At 37.6% G+C, this 15513-nt stretch overlaps 1 protein-coding gene across 2 annotated transcripts in view; it reads left to right on the forward strand.

Moving 5' to 3' along the window:
• GRID1 (glutamate ionotropic receptor delta type subunit 1) overlaps positions 1–15513 on the forward strand; it is a 513133-nt gene that overhangs the window by 392632 nt on the left and 104988 nt on the right. For both annotated transcript variants that reach the window (XM_042863189.1, XM_042863188.1), the window contains exon 6: positions 11577–11750. In XM_042863189.1, coding sequence (XP_042719123.1) covers positions 11577–11750 — 174 coding nt within the window. The remainder of the gene's footprint in view (positions 1–11576; positions 11751–15513) is intronic.

Raw genomic sequence — 15513 nt, forward strand, 5'->3', positions numbered from 1 at the left:
CACTCTTTTTTTTTTTCTTTTTTTTTTTTTTTTTTCCCTCTCCCAGGCAGATTGAAGATCTGTTCATCTGTCTACCCTGTGGTCTGTGTGACTTAATCCTCCCATTGCAGGGAAGGGGAGAGGTGTAGGGCCAATTGACCCAAAGGGGCAGTAATAGGAAGAGAATACAGTGGCAGTTGTTTCTGCTGACAGTTCCTTCCATAAAGAGTGTGGGATTCTAGCAAATATGTTCCTTAAGCTGTTCTCATTTCAGGGAGCCATTGAAGGGCTTAGTACTGAATATACATACACTACCAAGGCTCATCTCACAATTTGCTGCATTGGACTTATCTGGCTATAGTTAAAATGGCTTTAAAGTACAGTACTATTTCTACAAGAAATCAATTATTAAATCTTATTTGAGTTAAATCTGCTTTTTTTTTTTCTACATTGATAATGAAAGATTTGTGGGTTATGGGGTTTCTTCTTGTGAGTTCTTGACTTATGTATTTTTTTTTTAAAGTGAATTTCTTTCCCACGTGCAAGAATAGAAGTTAAATTTGAGAGTTTCAACTTATCCCTTCATTTTTTTTTTTTTGTTGGGAAAGCAATACCAATGAGCTAATGTAAAACTGTATGCCTGTTAAGCTTATTCTATTTCAGATGAACAAATGTGGGCTGTGTTGGGGTTATACACAAACTGTAGTACTCTGCTGCTAAGGGGTTGCATTTTTAGTTTCTAATGACTTAAATTTCTGTGCTGACTTACCCATTCAGTTTGGGGTGCCATTGGTGGTACAAAAGGACTCAGTCACCTCTAAAAAAAAAAAAAAAAAAAAAAAAAATATGCTGATGGGTTGGAAGGCTGCAACCTTATATGGCAGTCTTTCTGGATAGGAGAATACATAGGGATGTCTTTGCAGGCTGTATGCTCCTTCTGTGTCCTCTTTCAAGTCATTATTTGTCCTTCTCCTCATCTTCTACTATGTCTTAAGAACCTTGCTGTCTTAAAAATAAATGTTTGTGAAATATGTCTGATTTTCTTCAGATGTTTCATGTTTCAGACTTGCAGAGCTCTTGAAAGTAGTGGAGATTGGAGGGGGAAAAATGTATTTCTAACCACCTCTGTGTTTTATATTTGTTTTATCCTCTTTACATTTATTTGTGCAGGGAATCATTTAGTATTTCTAGACTTAGGTAGTGCTTGTATCTGAATTCTATGTTAAACATGCTTTTAGCTTTTCAGAAACCCTAATGTATGTGATTTAAAAAAATAAATAAATAAATCCTTGCACAAGCAAACACCACTTGAGAACAGCAACTTGTCCAAAAACTTTGATTACTGGCAGTTGTCCATAATTATCAATTCTGACCTGCAGTAAATTCTGTTAGAACAAATCCAGTATTTTGGATGTATCTTTGCTATTTATCACCTGATATGTTGGTAGAGTGACCTGCTGGCTTTGATAGGTGCATGCTATTGCTTCTTGTGGCATGAGTGTGTGACACAGTTGTAGATGCTCTCTGACCTTACCTCCTCCTTTTCAGTGTGTTTATTTTCCATCTTTTTTCTTGTTTTCTTTTTCTGTTTTTCTTATATTTCTTTTTCTTTGGTGCCTGACTTCAAGCATTTCTGCTGGTTACTCCTGATGTTTTTTATTCTCCCTTTCTCTTTTTTGGCACATTCAGAGAAAATGCTGCGTGTTGCCTAGGGCATATGTCTGTGGGAGAAACACAGGAGCAATACTTGAAACTGAATTTGTATGTGGCTGTACAAGGAACAGTGCTCTAGGAGTCTGCATCTGCTTTTTTTGTTAGCAGTAGTAGGTCTAGGGGTATAAATACCATTAGAAGCCATGTTTCTCATTCTGTGGGACGTTTTGTGGCTTGGAAACTTTCTCTATTGCAAGCAGGGGAGAGAAAAAATAAAGGCTGCATACAAAATAAATTCTTCTGCAAAATTGAGCATTGATTAAAAAAAAAAAAATTGTTAGACACAGTATTTTGTTCCCATACATCAATAAATTTATTTGTGATTCCAGATTTTTTCTTTCATGCATACATAAATTCATTATTTTTATATATAAACCAGTTCAATTCACAAAGCAGTCAACCATTCTTTACTTGAGTGGCTACTGAATGTAACTGTTAAATAAAATGAGTTGTTTCACCAAATCCTTTCTTTCATTTCTATTTCAACAAATTTTCATCGCTAGTCAGAATTTTGAATTGGGAATAATTGTTTCAGTGTCCAAACTACACGTCCCAGTAGTATGTACACACACCTCAGCCCTGAACCTGAGGAGTGGTGAGAAACAGCTACTCAACCAGACTGAGTGTAAATACAGAGATACACTGGAAAAGACCTTTGTATATTTTTGATAGAAATGCCCAAAGGACAAGAAATGGTAACAGTGGTGGATTTTAATTTCTCTGGTAGCTGAAAAAAGCAGTGTTAGGGCACACTTTCTTGCTATGGACGTTGTTATCCCTACGCATGTAAAATGTTAAGGTTCAGATTTTGTTTAGGCTAAGGAAGAATGGATTAGGAATATCAAGTCAGAAAATAATTATTGTGGATCTGATTGTGAGATGGTAGCATGCACTTAAGAAGAGGAAGATGTGAGAATAGGATTAATGGAGTTCAATGAAGAGATTCTATAACTTCAGAAGTTTAGGGAGCTAGTAAAGCTCTTAAAAAGATAGAACAAGGAAAATAGTATGGCAAAAGCACTGTAGAGTTCTCTGAGGACATAAGATACTGTAGTTCAATGGGGATATTTTTACAGGTCTTGAAATCAAAGGGAGGGATTCCACTAAAAAGAAGAGGGGAAAAAATGATGGGCAACTAGGGAGGAATGCAAAGGCATAACAGAAAAATGATTTGCTGAGGTGTGAACTGACTCATAAGAAGCAATATGAAAAGGTTGGATGTAGTAGAAGGTAAAGTGTTAGGTGACTTCTAAGGAGAAGGCAAGTGAGTTTCTAGTATTTTCACTGACTTACTTGAATCTGCATTATAGAAAGTATTAATTATTACCATACTGTTACAAAAACGTATTTTAGTCCAGTTTATTTAGGCAGTACACTAGATGAAATTCAGTATAGTGCTGAGTACTTTGGCTGCAAAATAGCTGCTGAGCATCTGCTGGAGTAACTTCCAGTTGTCACGGTTTATCAACAGAATATGAATCAATACTGCTGTGGTTTAGTTATCAGTAATCTTACAACAGATGTATCCAGTAGTACAAAAGACGCAATTATTTTGTACTGCTTGACATGAACTTGGACTTGTTGGAACTACGTTAGAAGTTTGGAGCAAGACACTGTAAAACAAAGAAGGATGACAGAACAATTTTTGAAAACTGGGGGGAGACCACCTAGCATGGTGAAAGCTCGTTAGAATATGACTGATGAGGAAAGATTGAAAGAATTACATTGAGCTCCTGTGAAAATGATGAGTTGAAGCAAATGTATGGTGGTAAGATACATACAATTACGAGAAGAATACATTTACCCTGTAAATATAAAGGAAATACAATTTAATCTTTAGCAATAGAAATTAAATTGGGTATTGGGAAATAGTTTATGATCTAAATACATCATAATGAGTAGGTGCATCTTCCTTAGTTACCTTTTTCTGTCTCGATCATATTTCTGTCTTGTTCTGCTGGTTTTTTTTTTTTTTTTTTTCCCATCCTGCTCACATTGAGTGCTAAATATTTTCAGGTCTCAATTTGGAAAGACAAATACAACTATATTATGAACACCACTGGATGTTACTTTTCAGATCTGCACCTTCTGTTCTAGGTTCTTTCAAATGCCGTATTGCAATATGTGTGTGACAGTGCCAATTTATACAAATAATCATTGCTTATACTTTTGATCAGAAAGTTTATTCAATACCTTTGGTGACGGATATGAAATTTATGGGAACTATGTCACGTATTTTATTTGCAGTCAGCATGAAACTCTGTCCTTCCCATTTGCTACTGAGCAAGCCATTGTGATTGCATTTGATTACATTCTGTTAACCAGGTGCAAGTTTGGAATAGCTCCAATGACTTGACTTGGCCAGGAATGAACCTTTTATATCTAGATTACAGTTGTTTAAAATGTATATATTTTACTTGTTATTACTTTTGATGGGAAGATGCATGTTAATGAATTGCTGACACTTTCAGTGCTTTAAAAATAAATTTAATTATAAGGTGCAAAAATAAGTTGGAAGACCAAAGGTTAGAAATTCCACTTGACTACAGTTCTCATTTTCTGATTTCCCATTTAATTTGTTTTTGCTGGTCCAGATTAGTCATCGTCAGATCAGATGCAAAGGAGTCTTTGTTGTTAAAACAAAATAACCTATTATTATACTGATTTTTATTTATTTATTTATTTATTTACATTCCACAGACTATAAACTATGTGGAATGAATGCCACGTGGAATAGCAAATGCTGAAATTCACACAATATTCACTTGTAAATTCTCAAAGTATTGGTGAGGGAATGGTGGGGAGAACTGTGGAAATGACAGTGGTTTCTTTCTATGTAAATTATTATGTTATTTGATGGAACTCTATTGAAAAGGAACGTACTGGGGTGAAAGTTCTTCTTGATAATCAACAATCCATGTGGTTAACTGTCATGGCTTTTTCCTCAGAGGAAAAGGAAAAGGGAGGATTTCTTTCTAATATAGCAAAGTTTTGTTACTTTGCAAAAAGCCTATATTGCATTCTTCTGTTGTATTTTTTTCTGTGAACTGTTGTGAAGGTGCCAGAATGAAACTTTGTAAAGGAAAAAGGAATTGATGGTCCTGGCAGATTCATTAGCGCAGTTCTCAGTGTTTGTGTGTGTTCCTGGGGGCTTACACATGGGATGGCTGTATGTTTGATTCAAGATATAGTTTAATGCTGTGCAGAGTAGCTTGACTCTGCACTTCAGTATGGGGTCATTTCTTTGTCACTAAGAAAAAAAGTAGGTCCTATTGTTTGTCACATTTAAATGAAACGGAAATCAACCAAACAGGCTACTCTGCAGAACTGTAAGATGGATAGTAGAAAGGTAGGATTCTAAATCCATAGGAATGCTAAGTATTCAGTTGTTAAAAGATTGATGAAATTCTTCAGCTGCGAAATAAAAGTGAAGTCTCAGGAGAAGTGGCTTCTGGATGTTTTCTGTTTTCAGTCCAAAAAAAAGTTTGAAATGGAAAATAATTGAGGCTGTGAGTATAGGCAAACCACTAAAGCAGTTGTATACTGTAAAGTACTTGGATAAACTCTTCCCATCTGTGGTAGTATATTTCTTAGAGAAAGCCCTCAGAGTTGAGAAGAGAGAAGTGAAGAAGCTTTATAATTTCTACAGGAGTAGTAGTAAAAGCAACTGAAAACAAGACAACAGTACAGGTTATATCAGTGGCAAGAAGTCATATACAAGAAGTTGAAGTGCTAAGGGACTTGGAGAACTCCAAGCTGTGTTGAGATGATGTTATCCAGAAGGTTTGGTTAACTGCATTACTTGAATGTGAGTCAAACTTTAGACAACAAGTCTTCCTTTCCAGGCTGATGACAAATTTCAAATGATGCTGGTGGTGCTGCCAGCAGTTGAATTTCTAGAGCTTCAACAGATAAAGAAAAATTTCTCAAACTCAAGCCATGTGATAATTCAGAACCAAGTACAGAGAAAAGTTTCTATTTTATTTATGCTTTTTTCCTTTTGCCTTCAGAGCATTCACTCGAAACATGTTTCCTCTTTAGTGGACTCTACGTCAGTTCTCTATTCTGTAAGAGGCAGTTTGTTATATGAGAAATGAGAAAGTGTTCCATTGTTTCTGCCCTGGTGTGATGTATTTCGTTCTTTCTGTTTCTACCCTGCAGCTCCATCATTTCTGCCAATAGTTATCTTTTCTTTTTTCCATGTAATATGTTCAGTATATCCATAGCTACTCATCCCTTTGGCTTATCAAATCAAATGTCTTCTCAGCCACTATCAAGGCACTTCTTCCAGAGGAAAATAACGACATAGAGATCTCTCTAAAATATTTTCAAAGGTTGGGAAGGAGCAGAAAATAGGATAGCAATTATCAAATAAAGTGTCTCTCCAACAAATTACTTTACCTCTCTTTTCTCCAAGGGTATCAGGTAATAAGACATTAGATTATGCATGGTGAACAGTGTTTCCTAATGCAGAGCTTGTAGAGTAATCTTGGAGAAACTTCTGACTGCAGAAGAAAAATCCCAAATGGATGCAGTGTTTATTTTCCACTTCCCTTTGAAAAAATCTTTCTCCTTTTGGCTAGAAATGCCTATGTAATACCCCTTGAGTAGTCAACAGTCAGATCCACAGCTATTTAGGAATTGTTATGGCTCCATTTTTATTTGGGTAGAACCAGGACAATGTGGAGTTCTTCTCAATATTTCTCTACATGCAGAATTTCTAAAAGATTTTTGGAAAAAACAGTCTATACAGTTCTGTTTGTATGTATTATAATAATAATAAGTCTAATACGGTTCCCTCTGCCAAGTTTGCTTGAACAAAGCAGAATTTTTGTGATACTTCAGAAATAAAAGTAGGGCAAGCATTCTATGATATGCATAATCATTTGAAATTACAGAAAAATGTATAGATTTACAAAACTTGACCAAAATACTAGAAAGACTCTTTTTAAATAATCTAGCAGATGACACATTTCAGTTCAAAGCTTAGTAATTCGCATGTCTAAATTTATTCCAATTTTATTCCAAGTAAATCTATATTTGTAACTTGCTGACAAATCTTTTTTCTTTCCTTTTGAATGCTGTTTTTGACACTGTAGAAAAAACTGCATATTTAGCATTTTGTGTGTGTGTGTGTGTGTGTGTGTGTGTGTGTGTTTGAAACTGGATTTCATATGCACCTGCATTCTGTTCTAAGTAGCTTTTAAGGTTCGGAATTGACCTAATTCAGATGCTGTTGAATTACACTGAAACAGTCAAGGAGCAAGATTAGATGAGTATGTCATTATGAGTTCTCATCAGTGAAGTCTACATTAAAATCAATGTCGAGTTGTTTGTTTTTGTTCTGTTCTGGTTAACTATCATTTTTCATGCTTTTACTCATGCACTGATTATAATCTGAGAAAGATGCTCACTGTGGAGTCTTTGAAAATAGAAATAGACCTATAGGAAACTTTATTGGCATCAGGTGAAAGGAAGAGGTTGTGGGAGAAGAGCAAAGATATAAATTGAACAGGCAGTCATGTAGACCTCTATTAGAATCTTTTCTGTGGCATGAAAAAGTATCCTTTCCTTAAAGGATTAACCTGTGTGCGTGTCTGTTCATGTGAGATGCAGGGAAGCCAACATAATGTTAAGGTTTCATAAATCTGTCTATGGAAGATTTCAGAAATGTTTTAAAACCAGCTTATTGTGAAGATGTTTTCTAGATTTGCAATGTATGAACAAGTGTCCATTTGTAGATACATGTAGTGCATTGAGAGGAGTATTGATCGTATTACAGGGGCATATATCTAAAGCTTGTCTATGTGAGCATCCTTGTACTCTCACCATTCAGTTTTATTCTCCAGCTTTCTCTGGGATCTTCTTTCTGGTATCTCTTGATTCTTTAAATTATTAATGTCATTAAAATTTATAATATTCTGTTATTACCTCTAGGAAAATAGAGATTGTAATGTGAAACATAATTGTCTCATTTTGCAATTTGTGTTATGATAGTTGGGCACAAATAGAGCAAATTTAAATATTCCCCTAAGCAATGTGGCTAGGTATTACAATCTAACTCAAGTTCTTAATGTGCAGATAAATAAATAGATACATGCATGCCACAAATTTTTGAAGAGTGATCTCTGTCATTAATGTGCCACAAGAACAGAAAACAGTGTTTGTAGGAATACTCCTTCAGTGCTGAGTTGGATGTTGAGAACTACTAATAGCCTGAGGTCTACTAATAGTCAGATTTACACTGATGTCTGCTTACCAAAATATTTAAGTGCTACCTGAATTATTTAGACTACCCACATTCTGTCCCTTAGTGGAGAAAAAATCCAGCACATGTATACAAGAACATCCTTTATTTTTCAGAAAAATGCTCTCTTTCCATCCTAATTCAAGAAATTCAATACTTACAGGTTTGACTGCAACTTGCTATTTGAGGTGCTAGGCAATAGTTAGGCTCCTTTCCTTCCTTAAAGCATACCCCTGAAGCAAGCAAAAACCGCCATCTATATTAATATCAGTAACAGTAACAGTCAGTAACATCAAGAGATCACGAAAGCCAGAAAGTGGGCACTTAGTATGGGATGTTGTAAGATCTTGCAAACCAATCAATAAAATCCATTTAGAATGCAGTGTCCACACATAGTATTGGAAGATAATCAGTGTGCTGTCTTGTGATGTGTAATGATCCATGATCAAGATTGGAAATTTGGAGAATAGTTGCTTATAAAGGTTTAGGACTGAATTAAATGGTTTGCTCAGTTGTCACAGAAAATTTGGGTCCCCAGTTGTTCAAGGGAAGCCAGTAGTCAGTTGCAGTCTGTTTGTATTTCAGCAAAGTTTTCAACAGTGTTTCTCACAATATCAACGTAGACAAAACATCCAGCGTGTAGCAAAGCAAAATCATAATGCAGGGAGTGAACAGTTGGCTGAAGAGTTGAGCTCAAAGGGTTATTGTGAATGGGGTTACATCAAACTGGTTTCCAGACTGTGATGGGATTCTGCAGGGCTTCATTTTAGAGGGCCAAATCTCTTTAATATTTTCGTCAACAGCTTGCATGAAGTACTCAAAGGTATACTAAGTAAATCTGTAGATGACACTGAATTGAGAGGAACTGCTAGTTCCTCAGGGGCAGAGAGGCCTTGCACAACAAATTTGTCAACTGCGGGATTAGTGTGATTTTTAAAAGGAGCAAGTTTCAGATTTTGCATCTAGGATTGGGCACCCCTATGTAAATATCTGTACAGATTGGGGAATGAGAGGCAGGAGAGCAGCCCCATGGAAAGGGATCTGGGGGTTCTGATTAATGGAAGTTGAACATAATTGAGCAGTGTGCTCTGGCACACTTAACTAGATAAGTAGAATTTAATTACAAGATCAGTGTGAAATGTTTCTTTCCTCTATGACTCCAAGACCTAGAACAATATACAGATTACATGCTGTTATCCTGGTAGATATGAATGTAGTCAGAGCACAGGTGACCTTTAAAGCTTCACGTGCTGCTAAGCCAGAATCAGAGTGTTTCTAAAAATGAACCCCCAGGATATGCCAACACCACATGAGGGGGAGACCTGTGGCCATGACACTGGTCCAGGGAAATGCATCTGCTGCTGAGCAGGATGGCATGTCCTGTTGCTGTCCACGGTTCACACAGACACACACCACTATTCTGCTCTAGGAGCTGCCCAAGATGCCCTGTACCACACTGCTTGCAGTCTACTGGGGATCGTGTTGTACAGCTTGGAAAGGTTTGTAGTTACCCTTAGTTTCTAGAGTGCTAGCTCTGAAATGTAGTCACGCACAGACCCTTTTTTTCTGCAACAACTTCTTTTTACTGTCCTTTTAAATTTCAAAAATGGAATCCTGTTTCTAAAATGAGCAGATCATTTGCTGGTATTAATGGTAATCAGATGTAGTGTTGTTGCCCTAGCATTACATATAGAACTAAGGCATTGAAGCCTCTAGCTGCTGCCAGCTGTCTACGCAGGAAAAGGTAGCACTTTGAGAGTTAGGTTTAGCCCAATTATGTTCTGAGTCTCTTAGAGTGACTAGGCTCTTTTGTTCAGGATTCACTTGATGTGCATAGCTGAGTGTGAACGATGTGAATTAATGTACCTAGGAGAACCATCCTGCTCTGAGTCAAGCATTTTGATGCAGATTATGGTATGTCTTAAAAAATAAGAAACATTCATGACATGGGTAGAATGCAAAATACAGGTGGCATGAGTTGAATTATGGATGATTATCTTTTTTTCAAAAGGTATCTTCTGTTTCCAGTCATGCAGTCTGTGTTTCCCTACCACCTCTAAAGAGTTAAAGGTATTGCATAAAGCTGGTTCTCCCTCAGACCACAGTGGCAGAAGCTTAGACACAGTATGTGGCATTAACACCCTCAACACCAGAGAAAAGAAATCCAGGGCTGGTTTCTGGAGGGACTCTGTAGAGCTCAAGGCAATTCTGTGGTGATCTTCTACAGAGTTATGAAGTCTCAGAATCTTTTTACTTCTGTTAGTGTATATTTTCTGTATTTACTTTGCACTGTTGTTAACACAATGAATTTTACCTTCTACGAAGTTAAAAACTTGCATTCCTTAAAAATGATGGGAAATCAGCAAAGAAGAACCGAGCCAAAGCTACAATACTAGTCAGCCATTACAAGTAATTACGATAACCCCATGGTCACTTCACTCTCAGTTTGACAGAAAAAAATGTCAAGAAAGCAAAATAATTTTTCTTGAACGTTGAAAATATAGCATCAGCTTCACTTCCCCTGATGGCACATTGCAAGATGTAAGCCTTGGTGTCAAAACAGGGCGAGTCCATTGATATGAATTGCTGGCTGCTCTCTACTCTGAGGTACTGAGAGCAGCCCTGTGTGAGCTTGGCCATGAGCTGGCCCAGCTGTGCAGGTTGCACAGCCAGCTGATGTTGGAGATTGGCTGATGGACGTGTGAGGCTGCTGGTGGCAGTGGTAGGGAGCTTGGCTGTAAAGCGCTCTCTGTGAAGGATGTGTCTGAAGGGAGGAATACAGACAGTGGTGCTGCAGCCTGTCATTCCTCGTGGGGAAGGAATCTCCATGGCAGCTGATAGCCATCGCAGGCTGCGCAACTGTTATGATTTCAGGATCAGCTAAACCCATAATTTTCGAATTATTTGTTTTAAGGGTAAGAAAAGAGGTCTTTGTTTGTTTAGGTACGGAATACTGAATAGAGCATATAGTTGAGTTGGCATCAGTTGCAACATAAGGGCAGTAGATGAAGACTCTGTCCCTTGTCATGAATTTTCTTTGTATCTTATCCCAAATTATTCTCTGTGCAGTACTTTATGTTCTTAACTGTGTCCATCCCTTCCACGAAGCTTCCCAGCTTTCTGATTTTGTAATATCGATTACTTCAAAAGACTTGATTGAGTCATTATTATAAGGATTAGTCTGAAGAAATAATTTAATGTTCTTCCGGGAAAAATGTTCTCACAACGTTGTTCTCAGAGGTGGGGGCTGTATTTCTTAAAGGTGGCTACATTTTGTATTTGTTTTGTTTTGAGGCTGTAGTGAGGTTCTATTCTATCTGTATACATTTTTTGTTCCTTACCTTGAGATCTATTGATTCTATTTTTGTGCTTTTTCCTATGAGGAACTACTTCCACAGTATGATAATATTTCCAGAATAGATGGTGCTATGTTGAGCTGTTTTCTTTATTTCAGATAGCACATTTAAAAATGCTATTATTAAACATAAAAAAACTTTTTGTTCTAGACAAAACATGTGCATCTGTAACTTTTGATTCTTCCTTTGTTTGCTTAAAAACATTTTTTGAACAGTGATAGATATAAATTAAAATGTCTGCACAAGTCTTTATTTCTAAAATACTATGTCTCCATTCACAGGAAATCACTGATAATGAAATATTAGAGTTGGTGCATAGTGCCCTTGGGAGGATGACAGTTATCCGGCAGATTTTCCCCCTCTCAAAGGACAATAATCAGAGGTGCATGAGGAACAATCACCGAATATCATCACTGCTCTGTGATCCACAAGAAGGCTATCTTCAGATGCTGCAGGTCAGTAGCTACGTTCAGCAGAAAAGTCCATTTTAGGAATTCGATGTGAGATAGTTTTCTGTGACTGAATTACCTCAGAGGAAAAATAGAATGAATACAGATAAATCTGTGCATGTAGTTTTTGCTCAGTTATTCCTGATTTAATTCTTTATTTCTTTTTTGCAGAACAAAGTGTTTTAGATATAACGTTATGTCCATAAAGCGCTAGAAATCAGTTGTACTAGCCCAAAGATGATTTTGGGTATGCCATCCTTTTATGAATCTTTTTCTATGTGAAAAAAGAAAACAAAAACAACCTGTGTCATCATAGTTTTCTGGCATTACTATTTTTTTTTATTATATTTATTCCTCAGATATCTGATACAAAAGAATTAATCTTGAGCATAACGGAACTCTGATATGTATTGGGCTGTGGAGCGCATCATATTTAGTTAAATGGACTGAGTGCAGTTGATGTATTCAATCTGTCCCATTCCAATAGTCTCAGAAGTCTCCAGCAGCTGGTAATTGTTAGAGCATATGAAATATGCACCACTGGTTTGAGTTCCAGATTTTGGTAACAGATTTCCTAGAGCATAATTGATTGAGTTGAAAGGGACCATTAAAGGTCATCCAGTCCAACTCCCCTGCAATGAACAGGGACATCTACAGCCAGGTCAGATTTCTCAAAGCCCTGTCCAGCCTGACCTCGAGTGTCTCCAGTGATGGCACCTCTACCTCTCTGAGGAACTTTGTTCCAGTGCTTCGCTACCCCTATTGTATAAAAAAAATAATAATTAAAAAAAAAATTCTTGTCTATGTCTTCCCTCTTTTAGTTTGAAACTGTTTTTCCTTGTCCTGTCACAACAGACCCTGCTAAAGGGTCTGCCCCCTTCTTTCTTCTAGCCCCCTCTTAGATATTGAAGGTCTCTCTGGAGCCTCTCTCTTCTCCAGGCTGAACAGCCCCAGCTCTTAGCCTCTCCTCATAGAGAGGTGTTCCATCCCTTGGATCATTTTTGTGGCCCTCCTTTGGATATGCTCACATTGCTCCTGTACTGAGGACTCCATATCTGAACTCAATACTTCAAGTGAGGTCTCACCAGCACAGAGGGGTAGGATCACCTCTCCCAACCTGCTGACAATGCTTCTTCTGGTGCAGCCCAGGATATGACTGGCTTTTTAGGCTGCGAGGGCACATTGCTGGCTCATGGTCAGCTTGTCATCCACCAGTGCTCCCAGGTCCTTTCTGGCTGGGCTGTGCTCAATACAGCTTTTCCTCCCACTTGTATTGATAATGGGGGTTACTGTGACCCAGGTGCAAGACCTTACACTTGGATTTATTCAACCTCACGAGATTCTCCTCAGCCCTTGTTCAAGCCCATCGAGGTCTCTCTGGATGGCAACCTCAGGCATGTCAACAGCACCACGCAGATTGGTGTTACCCCCAAACTTGCTGAGGGTGCACTTAATCCCACTGTTGATTATTAAGGAGCATTGGTCTCAGTACAGACCCCTGAAGGATACTACAATGATTTTACTCTGGCATAGGCAAAATCTCCAGATTTATCCCAGATATCAGAATTTTTCTTGCAGTAATTTAAGCTTAAACAGCTTCAATTGGTATTTCCAGTCATAGTGCAATAATTTTGAAACACAGATCTGGGGCTTTCAGTGGCACTCTACGTGTTTCTAGTTTACTTTAGACAATTTAAGAATCTCCTCTATAGTATAGTACAAGCTGCTGGACAAAAAGGAGAACTTTCAGTAGATTGAGCATATAAGCTTGGTGACACACTTTTTATTGCAAATGTAATTTTAACCTGGGATAGTATAAATATGCAGAGGTCAAGTCAACAAGCATAGGTATTGTGTGAGTGAGTCAATTTAGGGCTTGGTAAGGCTGTGGGGAAGGGGCTGCCTGCAGTCTGGGCTGCTGCAACCTGGTCAGGAAGGGTGTCCTTGCTAGTGGGTAACTCATTTTGGCTTAGAGCTTCAGCAGGGAAAATGTGAGGCTTGTGGGAAGCCAGGAAAAGTAGAAAAAGTCCCAGGATGAGAATTGTAAAGGGGGAAGCTTTTCAACGGAACAGGAAATGGAGATGTTTCTTTTACTTATTTGTGCTCTTCTAACGAGTCGTAGTTGCAGAGACTGAAATCCATCGAGAGAAGGTGTGTGGGCATTTTCTCCTCAAAAAGAGCCTCTGCCTGACTCAGATTCTCTCGCAATGGGTTTGATCCCAAAGTTTGGGAAATTCCAGCTGCATAAATTGTATCTCTGAGCACTGGTCTGCTCTTTCTGCACTGGGGAAAGTCTATGCCTGTCTTTTCATAGAAAGAAAAGACACTCTCATTGTTTGATAGCAATTTTGAGAAATGCTGTAAGGAGAACAAAGGTCAGTCATTTCAGAGGATCAGAACTATTTCCATTATGCTGAAAAAAGTGATGTAGCCTGCACCAAAAATCACTTATTGGGGGACAGTCTTACCTTACAGCAGGATTTTGAGTATTTCTGACTGAGCTAGCTTATGCATGATGTAATTCAGAGAGTCATCCAAAGAGCTCTGACAGACTTCTCTGAGGAAGTTATTTGCTAAACCAGTAATTGGTTTGCTGGCTTGAATAACCTCACAGTCTATTACAGGAGTTCACTGACAAAAGACCCTTTAGGAATCTAAATACTCTTTCTACTATTTCACAAATGTGGGTTTAGAGAAGTAACACATCTTCAGCATTCTTATTTCTTGTCTTTCAGAAATACTGTGCTACCTTAGAAACAGTCATTAACAGAATGGAAAAGTAATGTTATTCTTTGCCCATAATTAGTTCTTAGAAACAAGAAAGAGGTGCAGAGGTGTATAGTTAGCTTTGTGGAACTTGATTCTATAATTTCCTTGTCCAGCCGTGCTGAAATGTAATATCATGGACACTGAAGAGCACTGTATACTATTACCAGTTTCTCAGATAAACTGCCCTGAGTATGTCTTATGTTATCTTTAGGTTCCTACTAATTGAATATAGGATGCTCTAAGCATGTGCAATTATGTCTGAAACATTCTGTATCTGCATTTTGTTTAGACATTGTCTAAACATGTTATATAACATCTTGTTGGGAACAGAGCTTATATTCATTTCTCAGTATGATTGACATATTATTAATGGTTCTGTAATTCAGGTACTTTCAATCTATTTCCCTTTTCTTGCTTAAAAAATAGTTTTGACCTTTTGCTGTACAGAAGTACATCACTAAATTACCCGTGTTGCCAAAGGCAGCCGTAGCTCCTAGCTGTGTGTCAGACTGCGTGAATCCACCAGAGGCAGTGACTGCCTGCCAGCGCTGAGTCGTTGTGTTGCTTTGAAGTAGTTTGATTAACCACAGTTTGAAAATCCCTGGCTCGTTTTCCCTTGGGCAATTTCAAATTAATAATTCTTTGTTGTCAAGGTTACTTACCAGCTATTGTTAGTTAATTATTTATTTAACGACTTTGAAGGCGAATAAGCTAAATTCTGCCAGCCTCTAGCTGTAAGATGTTTAGGAGAGAATTTAGCATTTTTAACAACCTAGTAAAGAAAGAAACATTTACATCCAAGATTATTAACTTAGTTCTGGTTAAATTAATGAAAGTCTTTTTGGAACAATTTTGTTCACGGTGTCTTTTGTACCATATCCTGGAAAGTTGTTTTTCAGTGGGTGATCATGTTGGCATTTTGACAAAGCTTTTAAAGATCAGGCTGTTCTGCAAGCTTATCCAAAACCTCACCTATTCTGAAGGCTTTGTGGAAATACAG

Source organism: Lagopus leucura, unplaced genomic scaffold (genome assembly GCF_019238085.1).
Source record: "Lagopus leucura isolate 7727_CA_CO unplaced genomic scaffold, USGS_WTPT01 Super-Scaffold_739, whole genome shotgun sequence".
In the NCBI taxonomy this organism is placed as follows: Eukaryota; Metazoa; Chordata; class Aves; order Galliformes; family Phasianidae; genus Lagopus; species Lagopus leucura.